This window comes from Mytilus galloprovincialis, chromosome 10, assembly GCF_965363235.1.
Source record: "Mytilus galloprovincialis chromosome 10, xbMytGall1.hap1.1, whole genome shotgun sequence".
Lineage (NCBI taxonomy): Eukaryota > Metazoa > Mollusca > Bivalvia > Mytilida > Mytilidae > Mytilus > Mytilus galloprovincialis.
The window spans coordinates 8,534,075-8,558,824 of record NC_134847.1 but is presented as its reverse complement, the minus strand read 5'-3'; the positions used below and the strand labels follow the sequence as shown (position 1 = coordinate 8,558,824).

Below are 24,750 nucleotides of genomic sequence, written 5' to 3'. Positions count from 1 at the left end.
GTCAGCGAAACAGAAGTGCTGGGATGTGCATATATATAATTATACAATAATCTGTGTGTGTTTGTCTAACTGACATCCTCTAGTACAAATTTTAGATTTTATCATTTTATTGTTATAGAAAAGGATTTAACTCTTGTTACTATTCTAATAATGTATGAGCGTAGTGATTGTGTTTGTGTTTGTTTATTTTTCTTATTTCTATCAATATGAATATGACTATAGTTGTCAGTTTATGAAAATCGGAGAAGACATATTGTATTTTCCTATAATCTTTAAACATATAACATTAAATAATTAAGATAAATGTTAGTGGCACTTTCATAAAAAGAAAAGCCTGTAGCAAATGTTTCTATTGTTAAATATCTGAGCATAGTGTGTTGTGTTTGTTGTCTTAAAAGATATGACTGCAATTTTTCATTGTATAGAATTTTAAAGTGATGTTGTATTATCCCTCAATATGCACTGTTAACTTATCTAATATACTAATCTTCAATAGATCAGCGTTAAAATTGAATGTTGATACTTGTTAAAATTAAATGCGTGCATTTCATGGTCAATTAGTACTGGTGTTTGAAAGGTGAATGATTTACTGATGTATGACACAGGTAGAAAAAGTCTGTTTGATTACGCTCAATGGACTGACACAAAGGTGAAGTGTGCATTGCACTTGTGACTTGCTTGTGCTTATTATATATATATTTAAAAAGGAAATTATTTCATAATCGGGTGAGTTTTTCATTTATCTTTAATCTTGCTGGTTGTATACTGACTTTATGAAATAATTTAACTTCGGGACCGTCTGAGAAATAATTCATATACACTAGTTCCAAATACATTATTATTTGTTGTATAATCTCTAAACTAAAGCTAAATGACACTTATACATGTAGTTGAGAGTCTTCCTATTTTCTTATAAGTATATTAGTTTCCCGTAGATAGTTATGCACGGGACTAAAGGTGTGTTTGTAACCGGATAGCAGGTGTTTCAATGAGAGATCTACGACTCCCTTATTTTTAAGCTGATCAAACATATGTTTACGTTGCGCATCATATTTTGAGCAGACTAATAGAAAGTGTACAACATCGTCTGTGACTTTGCAGTTTTCACAAATTTCACTCGGGCTTTTCTCTATTTTGTGAAGATATTTATTTACATTAATAGAGCCAGATCTTAATCTGTAAATTATTCGTTCATTTTCTCTATTCATTGGTGGAATAGTAATCTTAAATGATACATTATTTTGGAAGGAGTGTAGTAATCTTCCCTTTGTGTTATCTTACCACTGTTTTTGCCAAATTTGTTTTAAAATGTTTTTTGTTAAACATTTGATGTCTTCTTTATAAAGGGGAATATGACAATCTACTGTATCTTTATTAAGAGCGACTTTTGCAGTCTGGTCTGCAATTTCGTTTCCTAAAATTCCGACGTGGCTTGGGATCCACTCAAATATTACGTTACTACCTAGTTTGACTAACTGGTTGTATAAAAATATAATGTCATACAATAAATAATTTTTTACCTTAAATAAATTACTCTTTAAGGCCTGGAGAGCTGATAAAGAGTCGACAAACACAATAACATTAATTGGTTTAAATTCTTCTAACCATATAAGATACAGAAATATTGCCATAAGCTCACAAGTGAAAATTGACATATTCTTAGGCAGTTTGAAACCTTTTTTTATTCCCATTTCAGGTATTCCAAATGCACATGAGGTTTTATTAGAATTTGGATCTTTAAATCCGTCTGTATCGAAATAGTATTATATATTGCGTGCATATAATGTAAATATGTCATATGACGGCATAAATAGTTTGAATAAAAATGCTAGTCATTGAGTGATTATAGTTTATGACATTACTATTTCTTTACCAATGCTTTAGTCTTCGAAAACAAAATGCATCTACAGGTTTTAATACATTGCTATTTGCTATGAATAAGCGTTCACTAAGGGCGGGTTTTCTTTATTTTGCATTGGATAAAGAAATTGTTATTTTAGATTAATTGAGTCAGTTTCAAAAAACAAACTATTTAATTTAAGAGAACTTATAATTTGATATTGATGTTTAGAAAAAAGTGTGAATGAAACATGCACTGCTAATAAAGAATGTGCCAGTACACTGAATTGTTCAAGTGGGCGTTGTCAATGTTCTACAAATCAGTATTGGACAGGATCAGCTTGTACTGCACGTGAGTTTGGTTTTTTTATTATTCATAGCTTATTACATTTAAATGCAGTACATATGTTTTCTTATAAATTTCTCCATTTATTTTATTACATTTCCAAACAACACATACAAACAAACCGACAAACATACAGGTCAACGAACGCTATTTATCAAACACTAGGTCAGCATATATATCTATCTTTCAAAATTGCCCATTATATTAAAAATTTATAAAGTATCCAATGTTTTTTTCAAGATTTTGTTTAACCCAATTTTGTAATGATGAATACATGTTTTCATTTCACTAAAACACAAGTCGATAATTGCCAAGATTCCTCAATCGAAATATACTCATAACGATTTTTGTCCTAAATCTTAACCCTTTCCGTTTCAATTCTAATCATAATAATAACAAAAAGTAACACATAATGACAAACGTAATCAATTAATGTAAGGTACCTAACTCTATGTTTTGTCCACAGAAAAGAGTGTGTCTGTAAACTGTAATGCTGATACAGAATGTCTTAGACCAATGACATGTGCAGGGGGAACATGTGAATGTTCTGTTAATCAGCGATGGACAGGGTTGACATGTGTTGCATGTAAGTAGAATCTTCATAAAGAAGTTATGATAAAAATTGAAAATGCACATTTAATTCTTATACAACAATTCTATCACAGTTATTACCGGATGGTAGTTTTTGCATATTTTTACCATCCCCTATATAGTTTCCAAATGTTTAACAAACAAACACACAGCAATACGCATGGTAAAACATGATTTAACAATTTAAGAGCTATGAGATCTACTGACAGAAAACCTCCTGACCTCATTCAAACTTATCGAAAGACTATATCTTCACAACATGAGATGGTTCCTATGGTTCAGTTCTTTCTTTGTATTATATTTGTCATCAGTGTCTGGTGTTCCAACAAGCGTCACTCTTAGTCCGAAAAGCAGAAGTATTCAGATTTCATGGAGTAAGCCGGTTGAATCACAAAGTACCATACAAGGATACCGTGTACGAGTTCTATTAAATAGTGAGTGTGTAGTAGAAGTACTCCTTGTTTGTAGTACTGGGTGTACTAATAAGGTAAGTATTTTGTTAGTAAAGATTTCTTTGTTAGCGAAACATATTAACACAAAAGCCACAATTACTATCAATAAATTTGATTCTAGAAGTTTCTCCCCCTTCGGATTTTACATTTTGATTATCATCATGTTTGTGTTCAAAGGAAACGTTTGAAAACCATTAAAATTACCAGTTTGTTTTAACATGTTTAATGTAAAAAAAAATAGTAAGTTTTTTTCTACCGTAAGGTTATGAAATTACATGTAGTAGGCGCAATTGTAAATATTATTCTCTGAATGAATCAACTTTCCGTATACACTTTGAAAACACGATATTTTCAAACAAAATGAAATATTTCGAAAACTCATAGTAAAGAACCATAGTTTGGGTTATTTAGAGTGCCTAAGTCTCATAAAATGTTTTATGAACAAATACAAAAACTTATCTTCCTATCCTAACTAATTTACTCATAATGTTCTAATCTGTTAATAGTTGCAGGTCTGCAAGACAAACATTTTTGCTTTAATTACAGCTGATACAGCATGTGTGCTCTGCAGACACTAGACAGGTTCGAGAAAGTAGAAGAAGTATTGAACTGATGGAACCAATATCATATGAAATAAACCAATTACTACCATATAAAGATTATATCGTGTTGCTAAATGCGATAAATGACACTGGTGATGGTAAAATAAGTGAAACATCAGTAAGAACTGATTCCGAAGGTATGCATTTTGATTAAAGTAACGGTATTTATTGCATGTAAGAACTTGCCGGACCATAATAGAATAAACTTAGAAGATAAATTTCGGCTGATGTCATTCATGTTTGATTTGGCTATTTCAAAATCTCTTATATATAGGTATTCATATGTTATATATTTTTAATATTTTGTTGACAGTTCCCCAAAAGCCGTTGAATGTATCTGCTTCTGTTGTAAGTTCAAATGAAGTAAAAGTAACATGGAAGCTACAAGGACCAAAACCAGGGATAACTACATATCATATCAAAGTTTATGAATTGGTTTTAAATGCTGAACCAGCTTTTGTAAGAGGAGAAAACGTAACTGGTAATTATGTCTTGTTTCTATGTATGCTCGCTACTCATTTCAGGTCAGAGGTTCTGAAATGACCTTAATCGTGGATTCTCAAAATCACACATGTTAACGTCAAAATAATCGGGACCAAAACCGTTTAAATTTTACGTTTCCTGAGAGAGAAAACTGAAGTTGATACTTTTGGTAAAGTGTGACTCTTGCTCAGATTTTAATTCACAAAATGTCACAACTTATCCTACGCCTCAAACTTTATAAGCTTCTCAATAACATGAATTGTTATGGAATGTAAATAGAGGACATTGAAGAAAAGGTTCAGAACTGCAATACAAGTTTAAAAAGGTGATATCCATAAAAACTAATAAACCCAATTTCTGAAAACGTGAACATAACTGTCATATTCCTGACATGGTACACAGATTTTTCGAAGAAAATGGTAAGTTAAACCTGGTTTTAAAGCCATCTCCCACTTATACGACAGTTTTTGTTATAGTTCCGTTATAATTTTTAATAAGTTTTAATAAGTTTTAATGAGCAACCCATACCATACAGACATACTAGTTTAATAATGTAATAATAACTAAGACCAATCAGCCAACACTGTGTACACATACGTCATAGACATACAACACAACTGACTAAAATATTTAAACCACAAAAAGTAAAGTAAATAGTAATTACTCATCAAAGATGTCAACACCAAAATCGTGTACGCCAGACGCGCGTTTTTGTCATTTATAATATATACTGTATATAGTGTACACTTATTCGATAAAGTGAACAAAATGGAATCAGCACAGATATATTTTGTCAAAATCGCACCTCAGGACACACCTGCACAAGGAATAGGTTGACGAGTAAAAACCCGGTAGCAGGGTGCATAAATTATCAGTCAAAATTTTATTAAAACAAATAACGGAGAAACTAAAAAAAAGGATGAAACACAATGAAAGATGCATTGATAGCTTGTCATCATAATTTCCTTGATGTAAATCGTGGAAAACGAAAGTTGTCTATTTACACGCAATAGATAAAATTGACCTTGCGAAAAGTTGTTCAGTTTGATAGCATTGTTGAATTGCCATTTACGGTAGGTAAATGAATATACTCATAATGTGGAACATAAAGTTACCGTCTATTATACTTGAAAGTATGATAAATTAGACACTCGACAATATCTGGATAAGAAGTATATCAATGTAAAATGGACACACAACAAATTCGAAATGTGTACCCAATTTTAATCTTTAGAATAATAATATATTAAGAGACATACAACAGTTCCTGTTTTTTAATTAGTTTTTTTCAGGTATGTTTAGTAAGTTGGAAACATTTTCAAAGTTACCTTTATTCTTATTCTTTTACTGTTTATTATTGTACATGCTACTAAGTTAAGTATCACCACAACTGTGAACAAGTTATTTGGTAAGCTGATAAAATTTCTTTTGAATTGCGGGTTTTAAAAGTGAGAAGCCTAGGGATAACAGAACATTTTTTTTGGTTATAAACTTCTTTTTTTTGTTATTTAAAGGATTTAATAAGCAGATCGCTGAGTTGTCTGGACTAGAGGCATTTTGGAATTATACGTTTACAGTAGTTGCTACGACAGATAAAGGCAACGGTGAACGGTCAGATATGTCAGCTGTAGTAACAACATATCAAGATGGTAAATATAAATATTATTCAAATTTCCTCAAAAAGATATATTTGACATCGATCATTAATAATATAAAACTGTGTTTTTATCTAGACATAATATTCTTAATTAATATTTATACACAATACACTCATCAGCGTGCAAAAGCTTACATTAGAAATATCTACACAAGTAACAGTTCAATAAATTAATATATACTGATATGATTTACAATTCATTTGTTTTGTTGAAACGATATTTAACTTTAATTTATAAGTGAGGAACCTCAACACCTCTCCTTTATCTCTCCTTTTTGATTTTACTTGTATAAGTTTAATTATATAATAAGTTTGGTAACATTCAGTTTCTTTAGTTTGTTTCTAACATTTCAGCATATAAAGAATATATATTTGAGTTTTGACTTTATATCATGTACATTGCTTCATTGTCTTATTTATCATTATTGTAAATGTGAATGATATTTGTGTATGAAGCTCAATAATGGACAAACATTTTGAAATTGATGACATGATTCTTGGTTTTAAGCGGGAACGCTGTCTGCGATTGTTTTTATTAAAAAAAAATATGCTTTCACAGCTCCTGGAAAAGTGACGAATTTTGTAATAAAAAGACCATCAACGATATCGACAACAATGGAAGTTTCCTGGTCTATACCATTATTAAAAGACAGAAACGGTATCATTAAGGATTATACGATTAACTATAACATCAGTGGGGTATGTGTTTTATATTGATTTTATTATTTTATGCATTACAATGTTCGAGGATAACGTTCCAAAGGATTTCATTTAAATGAAATTTGATATCATAGCGTCTAATGTATTTTCTTTTAATAAGCACATGCATACTTTAGAACAAATGGTAAATGCTAAATTACAATGCAATCCTAAATGATGTTTTGAGTACAATTGAATGAGCATGAAATGAAATTTACTATAGAATATATCATTTAAGCATTATCTACGGTGCATATAGTATTTTTCAAAGTAGAGAAGGTTCAGGCAAAAACTCTCAATATTTTTACAAGTTATATAATTTTAAACATTTTTGAACTACATGAAATTCATCATCGAAGAGGAATAAATTCATTGTCGAAAGAGATATATGGTCCATAAAAACTGGTACCGTTAATGTTTTAACCAATTAGAGTCCTAATAATCGATTAGACATACGATTGTTTGTGTCTTCATTCCCTTGTACTTTCTTCTATCAAAAAGTCAAATCAAGGTAACAAGTATAAATTGAGGGAATCGCTTGAACTTTAGAATATGCTCTAGGACAAAAATAATTAAGAATTCGAAACCAAAGATATATGCAATATTAGGTCAAGGTTCTACCGAGTCCTTCCCCAGTTTTGCGCCGAGTACAAAAAGATTATATTTTTATGACATTGAATGACCTAATATTGTTTTTATTCTACAACTTAAATTAATACATTGATAGCTAGTTGCATTCTCAACACGTTTTATGAGCTGATAAAAACAAAGAAAACACAAAGAAAATTTCAATCTAACAATATCAGCATTTTATGCCCATACCGAAATTAGTCAGGAATAAAAAAAATCTTTTCAATTCGATTGATTGACAAAAGTTGATTTCTGGACCTACCTTTCTGACTTTACCATATAATTTTGTTTTTTGCTAATGCTTTTTATCTATTCAAATGAAACCTTTGTATTGAAATATTTGCAAATAACTAAATTATGAACTGATATTAGCATTATGTGTTATAAGCTAAGATAATACTGTGATATTTCTAAGATATAATAGCATCTGGACAAATTTGTAATATCAACTAATTAATTTTGATAAAAGGTTAGAAGCACTAGTAAGTGAATAAAATTACACGCCTTTTAAAACGTTTTCAAAAAGGACATGCAAATATATCACTACGATCGATATTCCATTGAATTTACATTTTGCTATATACTCCTGTCAATTTATATGTAGACAACAACGACAGAAACAATAGCTGCAGAATATGAAAATTTTCAAAAATTGTATTACATAACACCAGACAGACATTATCAAATTGAGGTGAGTTTTATGTGAAAATAGTCAGACGATACGAGTTATGCATTTAAAATTTAGTCAAAGAATATATGAATATATTTTTATAACTTTAAGATTTAATAATATATATTGTTCATGGACCATCCTTCTTTTGAAGTGTGTTTAGTTGCTCACAAAAAATGCCATATGCGAATAACGATCAATTTGTTTTAAAAGTTTATCGCTTATTGTCGATATCAGGGATCGAGGAAAAAATTTGTCAAAATAAAAGAAGGGTGATCTGAAGTTCGGAAAGAAATATTGGAGATGAGGGAGGCTATAACAAAACAAAAATTTTATGTTGAATTTTTTTAAATTTAGAATTCGTATTGAAATGCATACATGACTTTGCGACTAAATTAGTAGCAACATTTAAATTAGTAACTAGCGTTTGAAAGAACTATATATAATGTTGCTTTTTGGTTTGTTTAAAAACGTGTTTGTTAAATGCCTAGAATACATATAAATAGTTCACCTCGTCGGGTCCACTACGTAAATACAGTGTATGTATCGTTGATACACAGCTGTTCGCTTCGATATAAGTAAGGAGTCAAACCACATAATTCAAAACGGATATACAGATGGCAAAATCAAAAGTTCAAGCATATTCAACAATGAATAAAAACTGTTATATTCCTGACTTAGTACTGACATTTTCGTATGTAGAAAAAGGTGCATGGAACCAGTTTTACGGATGTTTTACGGACGTTTATTACCACGGCCGTGAAACGTCCGTAGCTATTTTACCTGTGTATCGTTGATCTGAGGATGACGAAGACCACCAGCTGGTTCAGACAGACAGATAAACAGTTTGTTTAAGAAAACTAATAATCATCGACTCACTGCCATACAAAAATAATAAAACACAAGCTTAATGAGAAATTAATAAAGGCTTAGAAAATATGGCGGTCGGTACAATTCTGTTTACAATCGTTCTCATTCTTGTTAACGACAAACGAGACGTTTTTAATTTTCCCCACTTAAGTAGTAATATACCAACTTCAACTGAATATTGGATACAAATTTCCCAAATTATTCTGTATTCAAGAGCGTGCAGCTGCGACTCAGTAAAGACTCAGAGTATGTCAACGAACGTCTCGTCCTATTTCTAAAAAAACTTCATCGGAAGTTACAAAGACTTTGTTGATAAATATTCCGTTTAAACCTCACAAATAATACACGATGATCTTTAAGTATAGATTCTGAGCAATGACGTCGTTTATCATTTTAATAAAGTGTTGTAGTGTTCTTTTACTTGTCCTTTTTTGTCCTTTTCCATTATAACTTTAAATGTTAATTCTATTTTAGGTGATATCTAGTTGACGTAGCTCGGTATTTATACATTCAATCATTGTGTTGTTGTGGCTGGTTCATTTTTGTATTCTAGCTTCATTTTTGCTATGTTTTTTGTCTATACTAGTATGTTGTTTTGTTACATAATTGGTTGTGTTTATAGGAATTAAAATCCTAACACAATATTGACTGTTGTACCTCTATTTTGACATTTTTTACTTTTTACGTGTGTTTGTTTTGTTCACACATCGCTGTCAATATAATGGAATTTTATGCGAGGGTCATACAAGTGCGAGGTTAAGCTAGCTATAAAAACTGGTTCCATGCACCTTTTTCTACATACGAAAATGTCAGTACTAAGTCAGGAATATAACAGTTTTTATTCATTGTTGAATATGCTTGAACTTTTGATTTTGCCATCTGTATATCCGTTTTGAATTATGTGGTTTGACTCCTTACTTATATCGAAGCGAACAGCTGTGTATCAACGATACATACACTGTATTTACGTAGTGGACCCGACGAGGTGAACTATTTATATGTATTCTAGGCATTTAACAAACACGTTTTTAAACAAACCAAAAAGCAACATTATATATAGTTCTTTCAAACGCTAGTTACTAATTTAAATGTTGCTACTAATTTAGTCGCAAAGTCATGTATGCATTTCAATACGAATTCTAAATTTAAAAAAATTCAACATAAAATTTTTGTTTTGTTATAGCCTCCCTCATCTCCAATATTTCTTTCCGAACTTCAGATCACCCTTCTTTTATTTTGACAATTTTTTTCCTCGATCCCTGATATCGACAATAAGCGATAAACTTTTAAAACAAATTGATCGTTATTCGCATATGGCATTTTTTGTGAGCAACTAAACACACTTCAAAAGAAGGATGGTCCATGAACAATATATATTATTAAATCTTAAAGTTATAAAAATATATTCATATATTCTTTGACTAAATTTTAAATGCATAACTCGTATCGTCTGACTATTTTCACATAAAACTCACCTCAATTTGATAATGTCTGTCTGGTGTTATGTAATACAATTTTTGAAAATTTTCATATTCTGCAGCTATTGTTTCTGTCGTTGTTGTCTACATATAAATTGACAGGAGTATATAGCAAAATGTAAATTCAATGGAATATCGATCGTAGTGATATATTTGCATGTCCTTTTTGAAAACGTTTTAAAAGGCGTGTAATTTTATTCACTTACTAGTGCTTCTAACCTTTTATCAAAATTAATTAGTTGATATTACAAATTTGTCCAGATGCTATTATATCTTAGAAATATCACAGTATTATCTTAGCTTATAACACATAATGCTAATATCAGTTCATAATTTAGTTATTTGCAAATATTTCAATACAAAGGTTTCATTTGAATAGATAAAAAGCATTAGCAAAAAACAAAATTATATGGTAAAGTCAGAAAGGTAGGTCCAGAAATCAACTTTTGTCAATCAATCGAATTGAAAAGATTTTTTTTATTCCTGACTAATTTCGGTATGGGCATAAAATGCTGATATTGTTAGATTGAAATTTTCTTTGTGTTTTCTTTGTTTTTATCAGCTCATAAAACGTGTTGAGAATGCAACTAGCTATCAATGTATTAATTTAAGTTGTAGAATAAAAACAATATTAGGTCATTCAATGTCATAAAAATATAATCTTTTTGTACTCGGCGCAAAACTGGGGAAGGACTCGGTAGAACCTTGACCTAATATTGCATATATCTTTGGTTTCGAATTCTTAATTATTTTTGTCCTAGAGCATATTCTAAAGTTCAAGCGATTCCCTCAATTTATACTTGTTACCTTGATTTGACTTTTTGATAGAAGAAAGTACAAGGGAATGAAGACACAAACAATCGTATGTCTAATCGATTATTAGGACTCTAATTGGTTAAAACATTAACGGTACCAGTTTTTATGGACCATATATCTCTTTCGACAATGAATTTATTCCTCTTCGATGATGAATTTCATGTAGTTCAAAAATGTTTAAAATTATATAACTTGTAAAAATATTGAGAGTTTTTGCCTGAACCTTCTCTACTTTGAAAAATACTATATGCACCGTAGATAATGCTTAAATGATATATTCTATAGTAAATTTCATTTCATGCTCATTCAATTGTACTCAAAACATCATTTAGGATTGCATTGTAATTTAGCATTTACCATTTGTTCTAAAGTATGCATGTGCTTATTAAAAGAAAATACATTAGACGCTATGATATCAAATTTCATTTAAATGAAATCCTTTGGAACGTTATCCTCGAACATTGTAATGCATAAAATAATAAAATCAATATAAAACACATACCCCACTGATGTTATAGTTAATCGTATAATCCTTAATGATACCGTTTCTGTCTTTTAATAATGGTATAGACCAGGAAACTTCCATTGTTGTCGATATCGTTGATGGTCTTTTTATTACAAAATTCGTCACTTTTCCAGGAGCTGTGAAAGCATATTTTTTTTTAATAAAAACAATCGCAGACAGCGTTCCCGCTTAAAACCAAGAATCATGTCATCAATTTCAAAATGTTTGTCCATTATTGAGCTTCATACACAAATATCATTCACATTTACAATAATGATAAATAAGACAATGAAGCAATGTACATGATATAAAGTCAAAACTCAAATATATATTCTTTATATGCTGAAATGTTAGAAACAAACTAAAGAAACTGAATGTTACCAAACTTATTATATAATTAAACTTATACAAGTAAAATCAAAAAGGAGAGATAAAGGAGAGGTGTTGAGGTTCCTCACTTATAAATTAAAGTTAAATATCGTTTCAACAAAACAAATGAATTGTAAATCATATCAGTATATATTAATTTATTGAACTGTTACTTGTGTAGATATTTCTAATGTAAGCTTTTGCACGCTGATGAGTGTATTGTGTATAAATATTAATTAAGAATATTATGTCTAGATAAAAACACAGTTTTATATTATTAATGATCGATGTCAAATATATCTTTTTGAGGAAATTTGAATAATATTTATATTTACCATCTTGATATGTTGTTACTACAGCTGACATATCTGACCGTTCACCGTTGCCTTTATCTGTCGTAGCAACTACTGTAAACGTATAATTCCAAAATGCCTCTAGTCCAGACAACTCAGCGATCTGCTTATTAAATCCTTTAAATAACAAAAAAAAGAAGTTTATAACCAAAAAAAATGTTCTGTTATCCCTAGGCTTCTCACTTTTAAAACCCGCAATTCAAAAGAAATTTTATCAGCTTACCAAATAACTTGTTCACAGTTGTGGTGATACTTAACTTAGTAGCATGTACAATAATAAACAGTAAAAGAATAAGAATAAAGGTAACTTTGAAAATGTTTCCAACTTACTAAACATACCTGAAAAAAACTAATTAAAAAACAGGAACTGTTGTATGTCTCTTAATATATTATTATTCTAAAGATTAAAATTGGGTACACATTTCGAATTTGTTGTGTGTCCATTTTACATTGATATACTTCTTATCCAGATATTGTCGAGTGTCTAATTTATCATACTTTCAAGTATAATAGACGGTAACTTTATGTTCCACATTATGAGTATATTCATTTACCTACCGTAAATGGCAATTCAACAATGCTATCAAACTGAACAACTTTTCGCAAGGTCAATTTTATCTATTGCGTGTAAATAGACAACTTTCGTTTTCCACGATTTACATCAAGGAAATTATGATGACAAGCTATCAATGCATCTTTCATTGTGTTTCATCCTTTTTTTTAGTTTCTCCGTTATTTGTTTTAATAAAATTTTGACTGATAATTTATGCACCCTGCTACCGGGTTTTTACTCGTCAACCTATTCCTTGTGCAGGTGTGTCCTGAGGTGCGATTTTGACAAAATATATCTGTGCTGATTCCATTTTGTTCACTTTATCGAATAAGTGTACACTATATACAGTATATATTATAAATGACAAAAACGCGCGTCTGGCGTACACGATTTTGGTGTTGACATCTTTGATGAGTAATTACTATTTACTTTACTTTTTGTGGTTTAAATATTTTAGTCAGTTGTGTTGTATGTCTATGACGTATGTGTACACAGTGTTGGCTGATTGGTCTTAGTTATTATTACATTATTAAACTAGTATGTCTGTATGGTATGGGTTGCTCATTAAAACTTATTAAAACTTATTAAAAATTATAACGGAACTATAACAAAAACTGTCGTATAAGTGGGAGATTGCTTTAAAACCAGGTTTAACTTACCATTTTCTTCGAAAAATCTGTGTACCATGTCAGGAATATGACAGTTATGTTCACGTTTTCAGAAATTGGGTTTATTAGTTTTTATGGATATCACCTTTTTAAACTTGTATTGCAGTTCTGAACCTTTTCTTCAATGTCCTCTATTTACATTCCATAACAATTCATGTTATTGAGAAGCTTATAAAGTTTGAGGCGTAGGATAAGTTGTGACATTTTGTGAATTAAAATCTGAGCAAGAGTCACACTTTACCAAAAGTATCAACTTCAGTTTTCTCTCTCAGGAAACGTAAAATTTAAACGGTTTTGGTCCCGATTATTTTGACGTTAACATGTGTGATTTTGAGAATCCACGATTAAGGTCATTTCAGAACCTCTGACCTGAAATGAGTAGCGAGCATACATAGAAACAAGACATAATTACCAGTTACGTTTTCTCCTCTTACAAAAGCTGGTTCAGCATTTAAAACCAATTCATAAACTTTGATATGATATGTAGTTATCCCTGGTTTTGGTCCTTGTAGCTTCCATGTTACTTTTACTTCATTTGAACTTACAACAGAAGCAGATACATTCAACGGCTTTTGGGGAACTGTCAACAAAATATTAAAAATATATAACATATGAATACCTATATATAAGAGATTTTGAAATAGCCAAATCAAACATGAATGACATCAGCCGAAATTTATCTTCTAAGTTTATTCTATTATGGTCCGGCAAGTTCTTACATGCAATAAATACCGTTACTTTAATCAAAATGCATACCTTCGGAATCAGTTCTTACTGATGTTTCACTTATTTTACCATCACCAGTGTCATTTATCGCATTTAGCAACACGATATAATCTTTATATGGTAGTAATTGGTTTATTTCATATGATATTGGTTCCATCAGTTCAATACTTCTTCTACTTTCTCGAACCTGTCTAGTGTCTGCAGAGCACACATGCTGTATCAGCTGTAATTAAAGCAAAAATGTTTGTCTTGCAGACCTGCAACTATTAACAGATTAGAACATTATGAGTAAATTAGTTAGGATAGGAAGATAAGTTTTTGTATTTGTTCATAAAACATTTTATGAGACTTAGGCACTCTAAATAACCCAAACTATGGTTCTTTACTATGAGTTTTCGAAATATTTCATTTTGTTTGAAAATATCGTGTTTTCAAAGTGTATACGGAAAGTTGATTCATTCAGAGAATAATATTTACAATTGCGCCTACTACATGTAATTTCATAACCTTACGGTAGAAAAAAACTTACTATTTTTTTTTTACATTAAACATGTTAAAACAAACTGGTAATTTTAATGGTTTTCAAACGTTTCCTTTGAACACAAACATGATGATAATCAAAATGTAAAATCCGAAGGGGGAGAAACTTCTAGAATCAAATTTATTGATAGTAATTGTGGCTTTTGTGTTAATATGTTTCGCTAACAAAGAAATCTTTACTAACAAAATACTTACCTTATTAGTACACCCAGTACTACAAACAAGGAGTACTTCTACTACACACTCACTATTTAATAGAACTCGTACACGGTATCCTTGTATGGTACTTTGTGATTCAACCGGCTTACTCCATGAAATCTGAATACTTCTGCTTTTCGGACTAAGAGTGACGCTTGTTGGAACACCAGACACTGATGACAAATATAATACAAAGAAAGAACTGAACCATAGGAACCATCTCATGTTGTGAAGATATAGTCTTTCGATAAGTTTGAATGAGGTCAGGAGGTTTTCTGTCAGTAGATCTCATAGCTCTTAAATTGTTAAATCATGTTTTACCATGCGTATTGCTGTGTGTTTGTTTGTTAAACATTTGGAAACTATATAGGGGATGGTAAAAATATGCAAAAACTACCATCCGGTAATAACTGTGATAGAATTGTTGTATAAGAATTAAATGTGCATTTTCAATTTTTATCATAACTTCTTTATGAAGATTCTACTTACATGCAACACATGTCAACCCTGTCCATCGCTGATTAACAGAACATTCACATGTTCCCCCTGCACATGTCATTGGTCTAAGACATTCTGTATCAGCATTACAGTTTACAGACACACTCTTTTCTGTGGACAAAACATAGAGTTAGGTACCTTACATTAATTGATTACGTTTGTCATTATGTGTTACTTTTTGTTATTATTATGATTAGAATTGAAACGGAAAGGGTTAAGATTTAGGACAAAAATCGTTATGAGTATATTTCGATTGAGGAATCTTGGCAATTATCGACTTGTGTTTTAGTGAAATGAAAACATGTATTCATCATTACAAAATTGGGTTAAACAAAATCTTGAAAAAAACATTGGATACTTTATAAATTTTTAATATAATGGGCAATTTTGAAAGATAGATATATATGCTGACCTAGTGTTTGATAAATAGCGTTCGTTGACCTGTATGTTTGTCGGTTTGTTTGTATGTGTTGTTTGGAAATGTAATAAAATAAATGGAGAAATTTATAAGAAAACATATGTACTGCATTTAAATGTAATAAGCTATGAATAATAAAAAAACCAAACTCACGTGCAGTACAAGCTGATCCTGTCCAATACTGATTTGTAGAACATTGACAACGCCCACTTGAACAATTCAGTGTACTGGCACATTCTTTATTAGCAGTGCATGTTTCATTCACACTTTTTTCTAAACATCAATATCAAATTATAAGTTCTCTTAAATTAAATAGTTTGTTTTTTGAAACTGACTCAATTAATCTAAAATAACAATTTCTTTATCCAATGCAAAATAAAGAAAACCCGCCCTTAGTGAACGCTTATTCATAGCAAATAGCAATGTATTAAAACCTGTAGATGCATTTTGTTTTCGAAGACTAAAGCATTGGTAAAGAAATAGTAATGTCATAAACTATAATCACTCAATGACTAGCATTTTTATTCAAACTATTTATGCCGTCATATGACATATTTACATTATATGCACGCAATATATAATACTATTTCGATACAGACGAATTTAAAGATCCAAATTCTAATAAAACCTCATGTGCATTTGGAATACCTGAAATGGGAATAAAAAAAGGTTTCAAACTGCCTAAGAATATGTCAATTTTCACTTGTGAGCTTATGGCAATATTTCTGTATCTTATATGGTTAGAAGAATTTAAACCAATTAATGTTATTGTGTTTGTCGACTCTTTATCAGCTCTCCAGGCCTTAAAGAGTAATTTATTTAAGGTAAAAAATTATTTATTGTATGACATTATATTTTTATACAACCAGTTAGTCAAACTAGGTAGTAACGTAATATTTGAGTGGATCCCAAGCCACGTCGGAATTTTAGGAAACGAAATTGCAGACCAGACTGCAAAAGTCGCTCTTAATAAAGATACAGTAGATTGTCATATTCCCCTTTATAAAGAAGACATCAAATGTTTAACAAAAAACATTTTAAAACAAATTTGGCAAAAACAGTGGTAAGATAACACAAAGGGAAGATTACTACACTCCTTCCAAAATAATGTATCATTTAAGATTACTATTCCACCAATGAATAGAGAAAATGAACGAATAATTTACAGATTAAGATCTGGCTCTATTAATGTAAATAAATATCTTCACAAAATAGAGAAAAGCCCGAGTGAAATTTGTGAAAACTGCAAAGTCACAGACGATGTTGTACACTTTCTATTAGTCTGCTCAAAATATGATGCGCAACGTAAACATATGTTTGATCAGCTTAAAAATAAGGGAGTCGTAGATCTCTCATTGAAACACCTGCTATCCGGTTACAAACACACCTTTAGTCCCGTGCATAACTATCTACGGGAAACTAATATACTTATAAGAAAATAGGAAGACTCTCAACTACATGTATAAGTGTCATTTAGCTTTAGTTTAGAGATTATACAACAAATAATAATGTATTTGGAACTAGTGTATATGAATTATTTCTCAGACGGTCCCGAAGTTAAATTATTTCATAAAGTCAGTATACAACCAGCAAGATTAAAGATAAATGAAAAACTCACCCGATTATGAAATAATTTCCTTTTTAAATATATATATAATAAGCACAAGCAAGTCACAAGTGCAATGCACACTTCACCTTTGTGTCAGTCCATTGAGCGTAATCAAACAGACTTTTTCTACCTGTGTCATACATCAGTAAATCATTCACCTTTCAAACACCAGTACTAATTGACCATGAAATGCACGCATTTAATTTTAACAAGTATCAACATTCAATTTTAACGCTGATCTATTGAAGATTAGTATACTAGATAAGTTAACAGTGCATATTGAGGGATAATACAACATCACTTTAAAATTCTATACAATGAAAAATTGCAGTCATATCTTTTAAGACAACAAACACAAAACACTATGCTCAGATATTTAACAATAGAAACATTTGCTACACGCTTTTCTTTTTATGAAAGTGCCACTAACATTTATCTTAATTATTTAATGTTATATGTTTAAAGATTATAGGAAAATACAATATGTCTTCTCCGATTGTCATAAACTGACAACTATAGTCATATTCATATTGATAGAAAATAAGAAAAATAAACAAACACAAACACAATCACTACGCTCATACATTATTAGAATAGTAACAAGAGTTAAATCCTTTTCTATAACAATAAAATGATAAAATCTAAAATTTGTACTAGATGATGTCAGTTAGACAAACACACACAGATTATTGTATAATTATATATATGCACATCCCAGCACTTCTGTTTCGCTGACATTCTCTGTACTTACAACAAAATCAAACAATGTATTGTTTTAATAATATACTGGTAAACTTTTTTTCATATTTTTCTATTTTTGCTCCATTTATATATTATATATATATATATATATATATATATTATATATATATATATATATATCTAAATAGGCGATTAAGGGTGTAGGTAGGGGTGATTCCTCGTTCAATGACGGAAGTGTTTTTTTTCTCGTCAGGGAATGAGGAATCACTAAATACCAGTATGTCTTTGGAAATTTATTTGGAATAAATTGACGCAACTTGCAGTTATGGAAAAGGAATAACTTCAACCAATCCTTACTTTAAGGAGTCATTATTTGCTACATCAATTGAGGGAGACGTCCTAACATTGGTTGCATTTAACTAGCACATGTCTTGTTACATGTTTCTGAATATACTTTTTTTTTATAAGTATATCACAGACGACACAAAGGTGAATAACCAGATTACATTTTTAAACAATTTTATGACACCTATCAATAAATAAAGCATTTCATTTGGGACTATCATTTGCTTTTTTTTTCATTTTCCTATTACATGTATCTTCTGTTATGTGTTTTTTTGTAGTTTTGTTTTTTGTCTCTCAACATATATGATATATATTTCTGAGTAATTCAGTCAACCATGTTCGCCATAGTTTGACATAAAACTCGCCAAAACGTATTACTAAAAATAAATTAAGGACTGAAAGTATATATACATAATACTTATGTTATATGAATTTAAGGCGCAATTACTACATAAGTAAGTCGCCTACCAAAACCAATAACAACAATACTATTTCTGTATAAATGTATCAGACATAATATTAAACTGTTAAAGGTAATGAATACTTTGGATATTTTGAAATTACTGGAAAACCGGATAATGACTCCATGTTGTACTTTGTTTTTATCTAACAGCCGAAACAATTATGATTTGCAGATATTGATTAAAATGTAAATAGCTGTTGTTTAAAAAAAAATGTATCAAAAGCGTGTAAATAATATCAGACCTGGATATAGTTTTGGTGGAACGTCAAACTGATATATTTCTGTTTGAAATTTGACTGTCAATTTAAAAAAAAATGTTAAAGACAAATGTCAAAAATTATTTGGTATCAGTGGACGTTATGTACTACTCGCTTTAATTTCGGTAGGTCTGCATTTTTTTCAATATCTGCCAATTCAAACCTTTTACGGATAGTGGCTACCAATTTTATTAAAAATACTTTTTTAACCTTCATGCCGAATTTTGTACAAAAAGTATATGATTAATAGCATCACTTGTTACTTTTCATTAAGCATTCATAAGCTTTTCAATTTATTTTTTGTCTACCAGACAATAATTTTTTTTCTAGTTTAAATTATTTTACATTGTCATCTCAGGGCCTTTTATATCTGACTTTGTGGTATGGGCTTTGCTCATTGTTGAAGGTTGTACGGTGACATGTAGTTGTTAATTTCTGTGTCATTTTGGTCTCTTGTGGACAGTTGTTTCATTGGCAATCATACCACATCTTTTTATTATAAATCGATGTTAAGCCAACCCTTATTTATAGGAAATGTATGACGTATGTTGACCTTAACTCCAAAGTTTCAATGCGCAATCGCACATTGTGTTTGGAAGAAAAAATTGTCTAGCAGGGGGATGTTATCGCGGACATGGAACGTAAATTTACAGTGTGCGCGAGAAAAGTAACAAAAAAAAGATGCAGACAAGTTAGTGTAAATTGAAAATAAATAAAAGCGATGAGATCGGTAAAAAAAAATCACTTAAAAACACGTTTCACTTAGGCAAAGTCATACATAATCATACAGGAGAAGCCGAAAATACGACATTTCTAAAATATTCCAGATCACATGAAAATAAAATCGCGACGCTTTCATTATTGTCCAAAATATGTGTTTACAAATTTAAGGGAGAGTACAAATTAGAAATTTACTTCCTACAATTTAATATTATTCTTCAAGTGTATCTTTCATGATGGCCCCGATTCAATTCACAAACACATCCATATCTTACGTTTTTTCATACAAATGTAAAAACAATTGTATTATATTGCTGTTGTTGGTGAATATTGGGTTGGAATAATATTCAGGATTTTGTTATATTTTTTGTTTACATAATTTGATAAATGACGTCAAATATGTACGTTAAATCAAAAGTAATTATAAAACGCGTAAGAATACAAAAAGCACATGTTCATATATATTCATGTCTTGGTCATCTCACTCACTGAGTCGGCAAAGTTAGGGAAGAAATTTCGATGAATAATAAATGACATGAAAAGGCACGAAAAGGCACGAAACATGATTTGAATTGTCAATTATCAACACTTTTTTAGCTTATAAAAACACCCTAGCGATCTTATTGTTATTTTTTATTACATATATTTGATTTTAGAAGCTTTAAAAAACTTGATCATAAGTTTGTCAAATTCGTATTTACTATCCCTTTAACTTTTGAATTTAAACAGCGATAGAAATAACAAAACAAAAACCAATACCAGAAACACTTAATCATAGTGAATGATTAAGAAATGTTTTATTGAGAATTTTGTCTGTCAAAACAATACAAGTAAACAAACTGCAACAACAAGATTATACAACTTGGTGGGTGACTTTCATCGTTTAATGAGAATAAGTGACATTATTACCGACACTAGATTGTTAGTCTTTGAAGAAATAAAGATACAGGTATATGAAAATGAATCATCCATGAATTTATCAACACAACCGTTTATACGAAATCTAGAAACAGTAGGAATTGTTTTATTATTTTAGTAAACAAAATCATTTGTCAATTATATACGTACGTTTTATTTAAATCTGTAAATAATAGGATTAAATACCTGCAGAACAAGTAGAACCAGTCCAGTACTGATTCATAGCACATTGACAGGTCTCAGCTGTACATTGCAAGGGATTTATACATTCATTATCAGCATTACAGTTTACATCAATACTCTTTTCTGTAAATATAGTATTGTAAATGCATTGCTTCTAATTGCAATTTTGCTTTTTACTGTAATTTTTAATCGAGCTATGAACCCTCGTTTTACCGAAAAAGTACATAGACTGGTACATCGTCTTTTAGGAGTACAAACTCATTGGTATGCTTCTCTTATATTAAACTATAACAGGAATTTAAAACACAAATGAAAATACAGACACACGATGTTTTCAAATATAAATGACCTTTATACTAGTTTTCTTTTTATTTCAATTAAATTGAAAAGTCACTTTAATTTAATTTTGAAAGAACAGGTTATATACATAAAAATAAGCATAAAATTAGCAATTGCCAATCCGAAATTTAACTTACTTGCAACACAAGTTGATCCTGTCCAATACTGAAGAGTAGCACATTGACAAATCCCACTTGTGCATGAAAATTGATTCAAACACTCTATTCCAGAACTGCATGTCTGACCAAGACCTTTTTCTGCAATCAAATCACAGAGATAACAAATAAATAGTAAATGTGTAATGCAAGTTTATCTTCTATAAAGTCAATTACTGAATTAATATATATGTTTATAAACACGTATTTTCAAATACATAAATTGGAAAAACTTAAACCAAAGGATATTTATAAGGATTGTTTAAAGCATCGAAAAATCAGATTTTAATTGATAAAAAGAAAAACAACTTACTTTGGTAACAGTTTGTATTTCTGCAGTACTGTTGTATACTACAGGCACAAGTTGGTTCAGGATCATGACAATTAAAAGCATTACTCCTTTTACATAACAGTGCATGCATCGTTAACCACAAACCAGTGAAATATGAAAATGAAAAAGCAAATAGAGCAGGATATGGATGAAACATGTTATGGTTTGGTTATTTTACTCTGTCAGTGAATTTTTTTTTTGCTGTTTTTGATAAAACATTTTGGAATTTTCTGTTCTCACTTTTTTTCGATATTATATTTGTAGCCTCAAATCTATGTCCGGCCTCGAATCTATGTCTTTTTTAATATTGCGTCATAGACGTTCCAAATCTAAGTCCTTTATGTACTCAAACCTATGGCGATGTTTTGCTCTAATCTATGTCCTTTCATCGACGTAAAACATAACAAAACTTCATCTAGTATATGAAGTCACTGCATAAAAGGAATGATGGCGCAGCAGGACACTATTCCAAATGAGTGATACATTGTATCAAATAAGCGGAACAAAGATATTTCAAAGATTCTAAATCCACAAGGGGTATGGGTGGATATGCCTCACATTGTACAGATTGCGAAGGCCAAAACAGAACATCAAAATCGGGGAGCAAATAAAACTTGTTGACGAATCGAAAGTGCCGTTTTCGGACAGAATGGTAAAAAAAGTTTTTATCGCTTTACTTTTATGATCAAGAATCTAAATGTATGAGGTTACGCATGTTATTGCGTCAATACCGTGTAATCAACCAGTCCACCCTTATAAACAGCTTGTGTGTATGCGCTAAAATTTGCCATTAGAATATTGAATTATGGGAAATGACTACTTAGTAAATAAAACAAAAAACCTGTAAGGCCGAACTTAGTAGACGGACATAAATTTGCGCATTGCGACACAAACTGTAAAAAGATTTAAAATATAACACAGATGTGAGGTCTTATCTTTTTTAACGGACACGTATTTGCGAATGACGTCACGCTTAACAATCGGACACATATTTGAGGCCGAATAACTTTTTACGGGCATTGATTAGCGATTGACGCCGCGATGGAGCATATATTTGAGAAACGGACACAGATTTGACGCCGTACACAAATCTGAGGTTTACATATTTGATTTGGCAATCTAGCTGTCTTAACTGATATATATCAAACACGAATCCGTCGTACCAAATTAAATGTCTAGTTTGTATAAAAATAAGGTCGGTGTGGTACTACTGTTTGAAGTGTGTCCCCAGTGGTAAAGAACAAGCAATATTTGATACTTTTGGATAAACTTTATATCTGTAAAGTGTTAAATCATTTAAAACACTAAAGTTTTCTTCCCTTGATACACAAATTACCATTACCAAAATTGGCATAATGATGAAGAATTTTCGGTGCTTTGTGCTTTTTATTTTTCCAACTGTTTTGATTTGAGTTTAGCTATTTAGTCTAACTATTTTCATCTGAGCGTCACTGATGTGTCTTATGTAGACGAAACGCATGTCTGGCGTATCAAGCGATAAGCCTGTTACCTTTGCTAACTATTATTAGAAAAGTATTACTATTCTGAATGTTCTTTTTCGATATAAAATACCAAATTTCAAAGTGACATCTTGTTAAAACAATAACGCTGCGCAAGAAAAAAAAGTTAAAAAAAATATATATAATCAGAATAAATCCAAAAGGTCTTTCCACAGAGATGTTGTTTTTAGTTCTTTTCAATATTTTCTAGAAAAAGTCGTCATTGGTTGTAAAAAATGTACAAATGACGCATTTTAAGACACAAACTAACTACCTGACCTTTTGACAATATGCATTACAGTATGACATGTGCAACAGCTTCTTTAAAATGTATGTTCATGCTTAACAAAAGGCCTTTCTAATATTCCTTCGTTATTATTTCGTTATTATTAAAAAGAGATGTAGCCTTTTCTAAACGGTGCATATTTTAAATTTTCAACCTGACTAGTTTATTTTACTCCGGATTAATTCATGAAAAAACAATCTCATATGGTTGAAAATTCTAGACATTCATCTTTCTATAGGCCTTAATTATGTATACTAAAAGAAAAAAGTAAAAAAATAATAATAAACTATAGGCTCTAAAGAGCCTGTATCGATCACCCTGGTCTATGTGCATATTAAGCAACGGACACAGAAGGATTCTTGACAAAATTGTTTTTTGGTGTTGATGATGCGTTTGTAGATCTTACTTTACTAAACAATCTTGCTACTTACAATTATCTCTACTTATAATGAACTTGGCCCAGAAGTGACAGTGGAAAATATTTTGCACAAATTTACAAAAATTAAATAAATTCTATAAAGGACAATAACTTCTTAAGGCGTCAATTTACCACTTTGGTCATGTTGACTTATTTGTAGATATCTCTTGACCTAATTATAATGAACAATTTTATTTACAGCAGATTTGCTCTAAATGCTTTGCTTTCCGTTTGTTTGTACTGTATTGAGTATCTATGATGAGTTTATTTACAACCACTCGGTCGATGCCACTGCTAGTGAAGATTTATTTCCCCGATTTTATCACCAGCCCAGTAGTCAGCACTTCTGTGTTGACTTGCATTATCATTGATATGTTCAAAACTATAAATTAACTGTTAACAACATTTTTAATTTTTCAAATACTAAGGCTTTATCACCTCAGGAATAGACTACCTTAGCTGTATTTGGCAAAACTTAAAGGAAGTTTTGGTCCTCAATGCTCTTCAACTTCGCACTTTATTTGGTCTTTTAACATTTTTGATTCGAGCGTCACTGCTGAGCCT

At 30.5% G+C, this 24,750-nt stretch overlaps 1 protein-coding gene and 1 long non-coding RNA gene across 2 annotated transcripts; both read right to left on the bottom strand.

Moving 5' to 3' along the window:
- Positions 1-13,931: 13,931 nt before the first annotated feature.
- On the bottom strand, positions 13,932-15,604 carry LOC143048857 (putative receptor-type tyrosine-protein phosphatase mosPTP-1). The gene is made up of 4 exons (XM_076222726.1): positions 15,535-15,604; positions 15,043-15,218; positions 14,338-14,530; positions 13,932-14,161 (listed from the first exon to the last, which is right to left on the bottom strand). Exons 1-4 carry the CDS (start codon positions 15,602-15,604, stop codon positions 13,932-13,934), a joined length of 669 nt encoding a protein of 222 aa, XP_076078841.1.
- A 511-nt stretch (positions 15,605-16,115) lies between these two features.
- LOC143049369 (uncharacterized) lies at positions 16,116-21,287 on the bottom strand. The gene is made up of 2 exons (XR_012970204.1): positions 21,162-21,287; positions 16,116-16,234 (listed from the first exon to the last, which is right to left on the bottom strand). It is a non-coding gene; the product is annotated as an uncharacterized LOC143049369 (long non-coding RNA).
- Positions 21,288-24,750: the final 3,463 nt, after the last annotated feature.

Coding starts and splice junctions, on each gene's coding strand:
- LOC143048857 (XM_076222726.1), bottom strand. CDS start 15,604: ATGACATGTGCAGGGGGAACATGTGAATGTTCTGTTAATCAGCGATGG. Junction 14,531..15,042: donor GTACTGGGTGTACTAATAAG/GTAAGTATTTTG, acceptor CTTTAATTACAG/CTGATACAGCATGTGTGCTC. Junction 14,162..14,337: donor AGTAAGAACTGATTCCGAAG/GTATGCATTTTG, acceptor TTTTGTTGACAG/TTCCCCAAAAGCCGTTGAAT.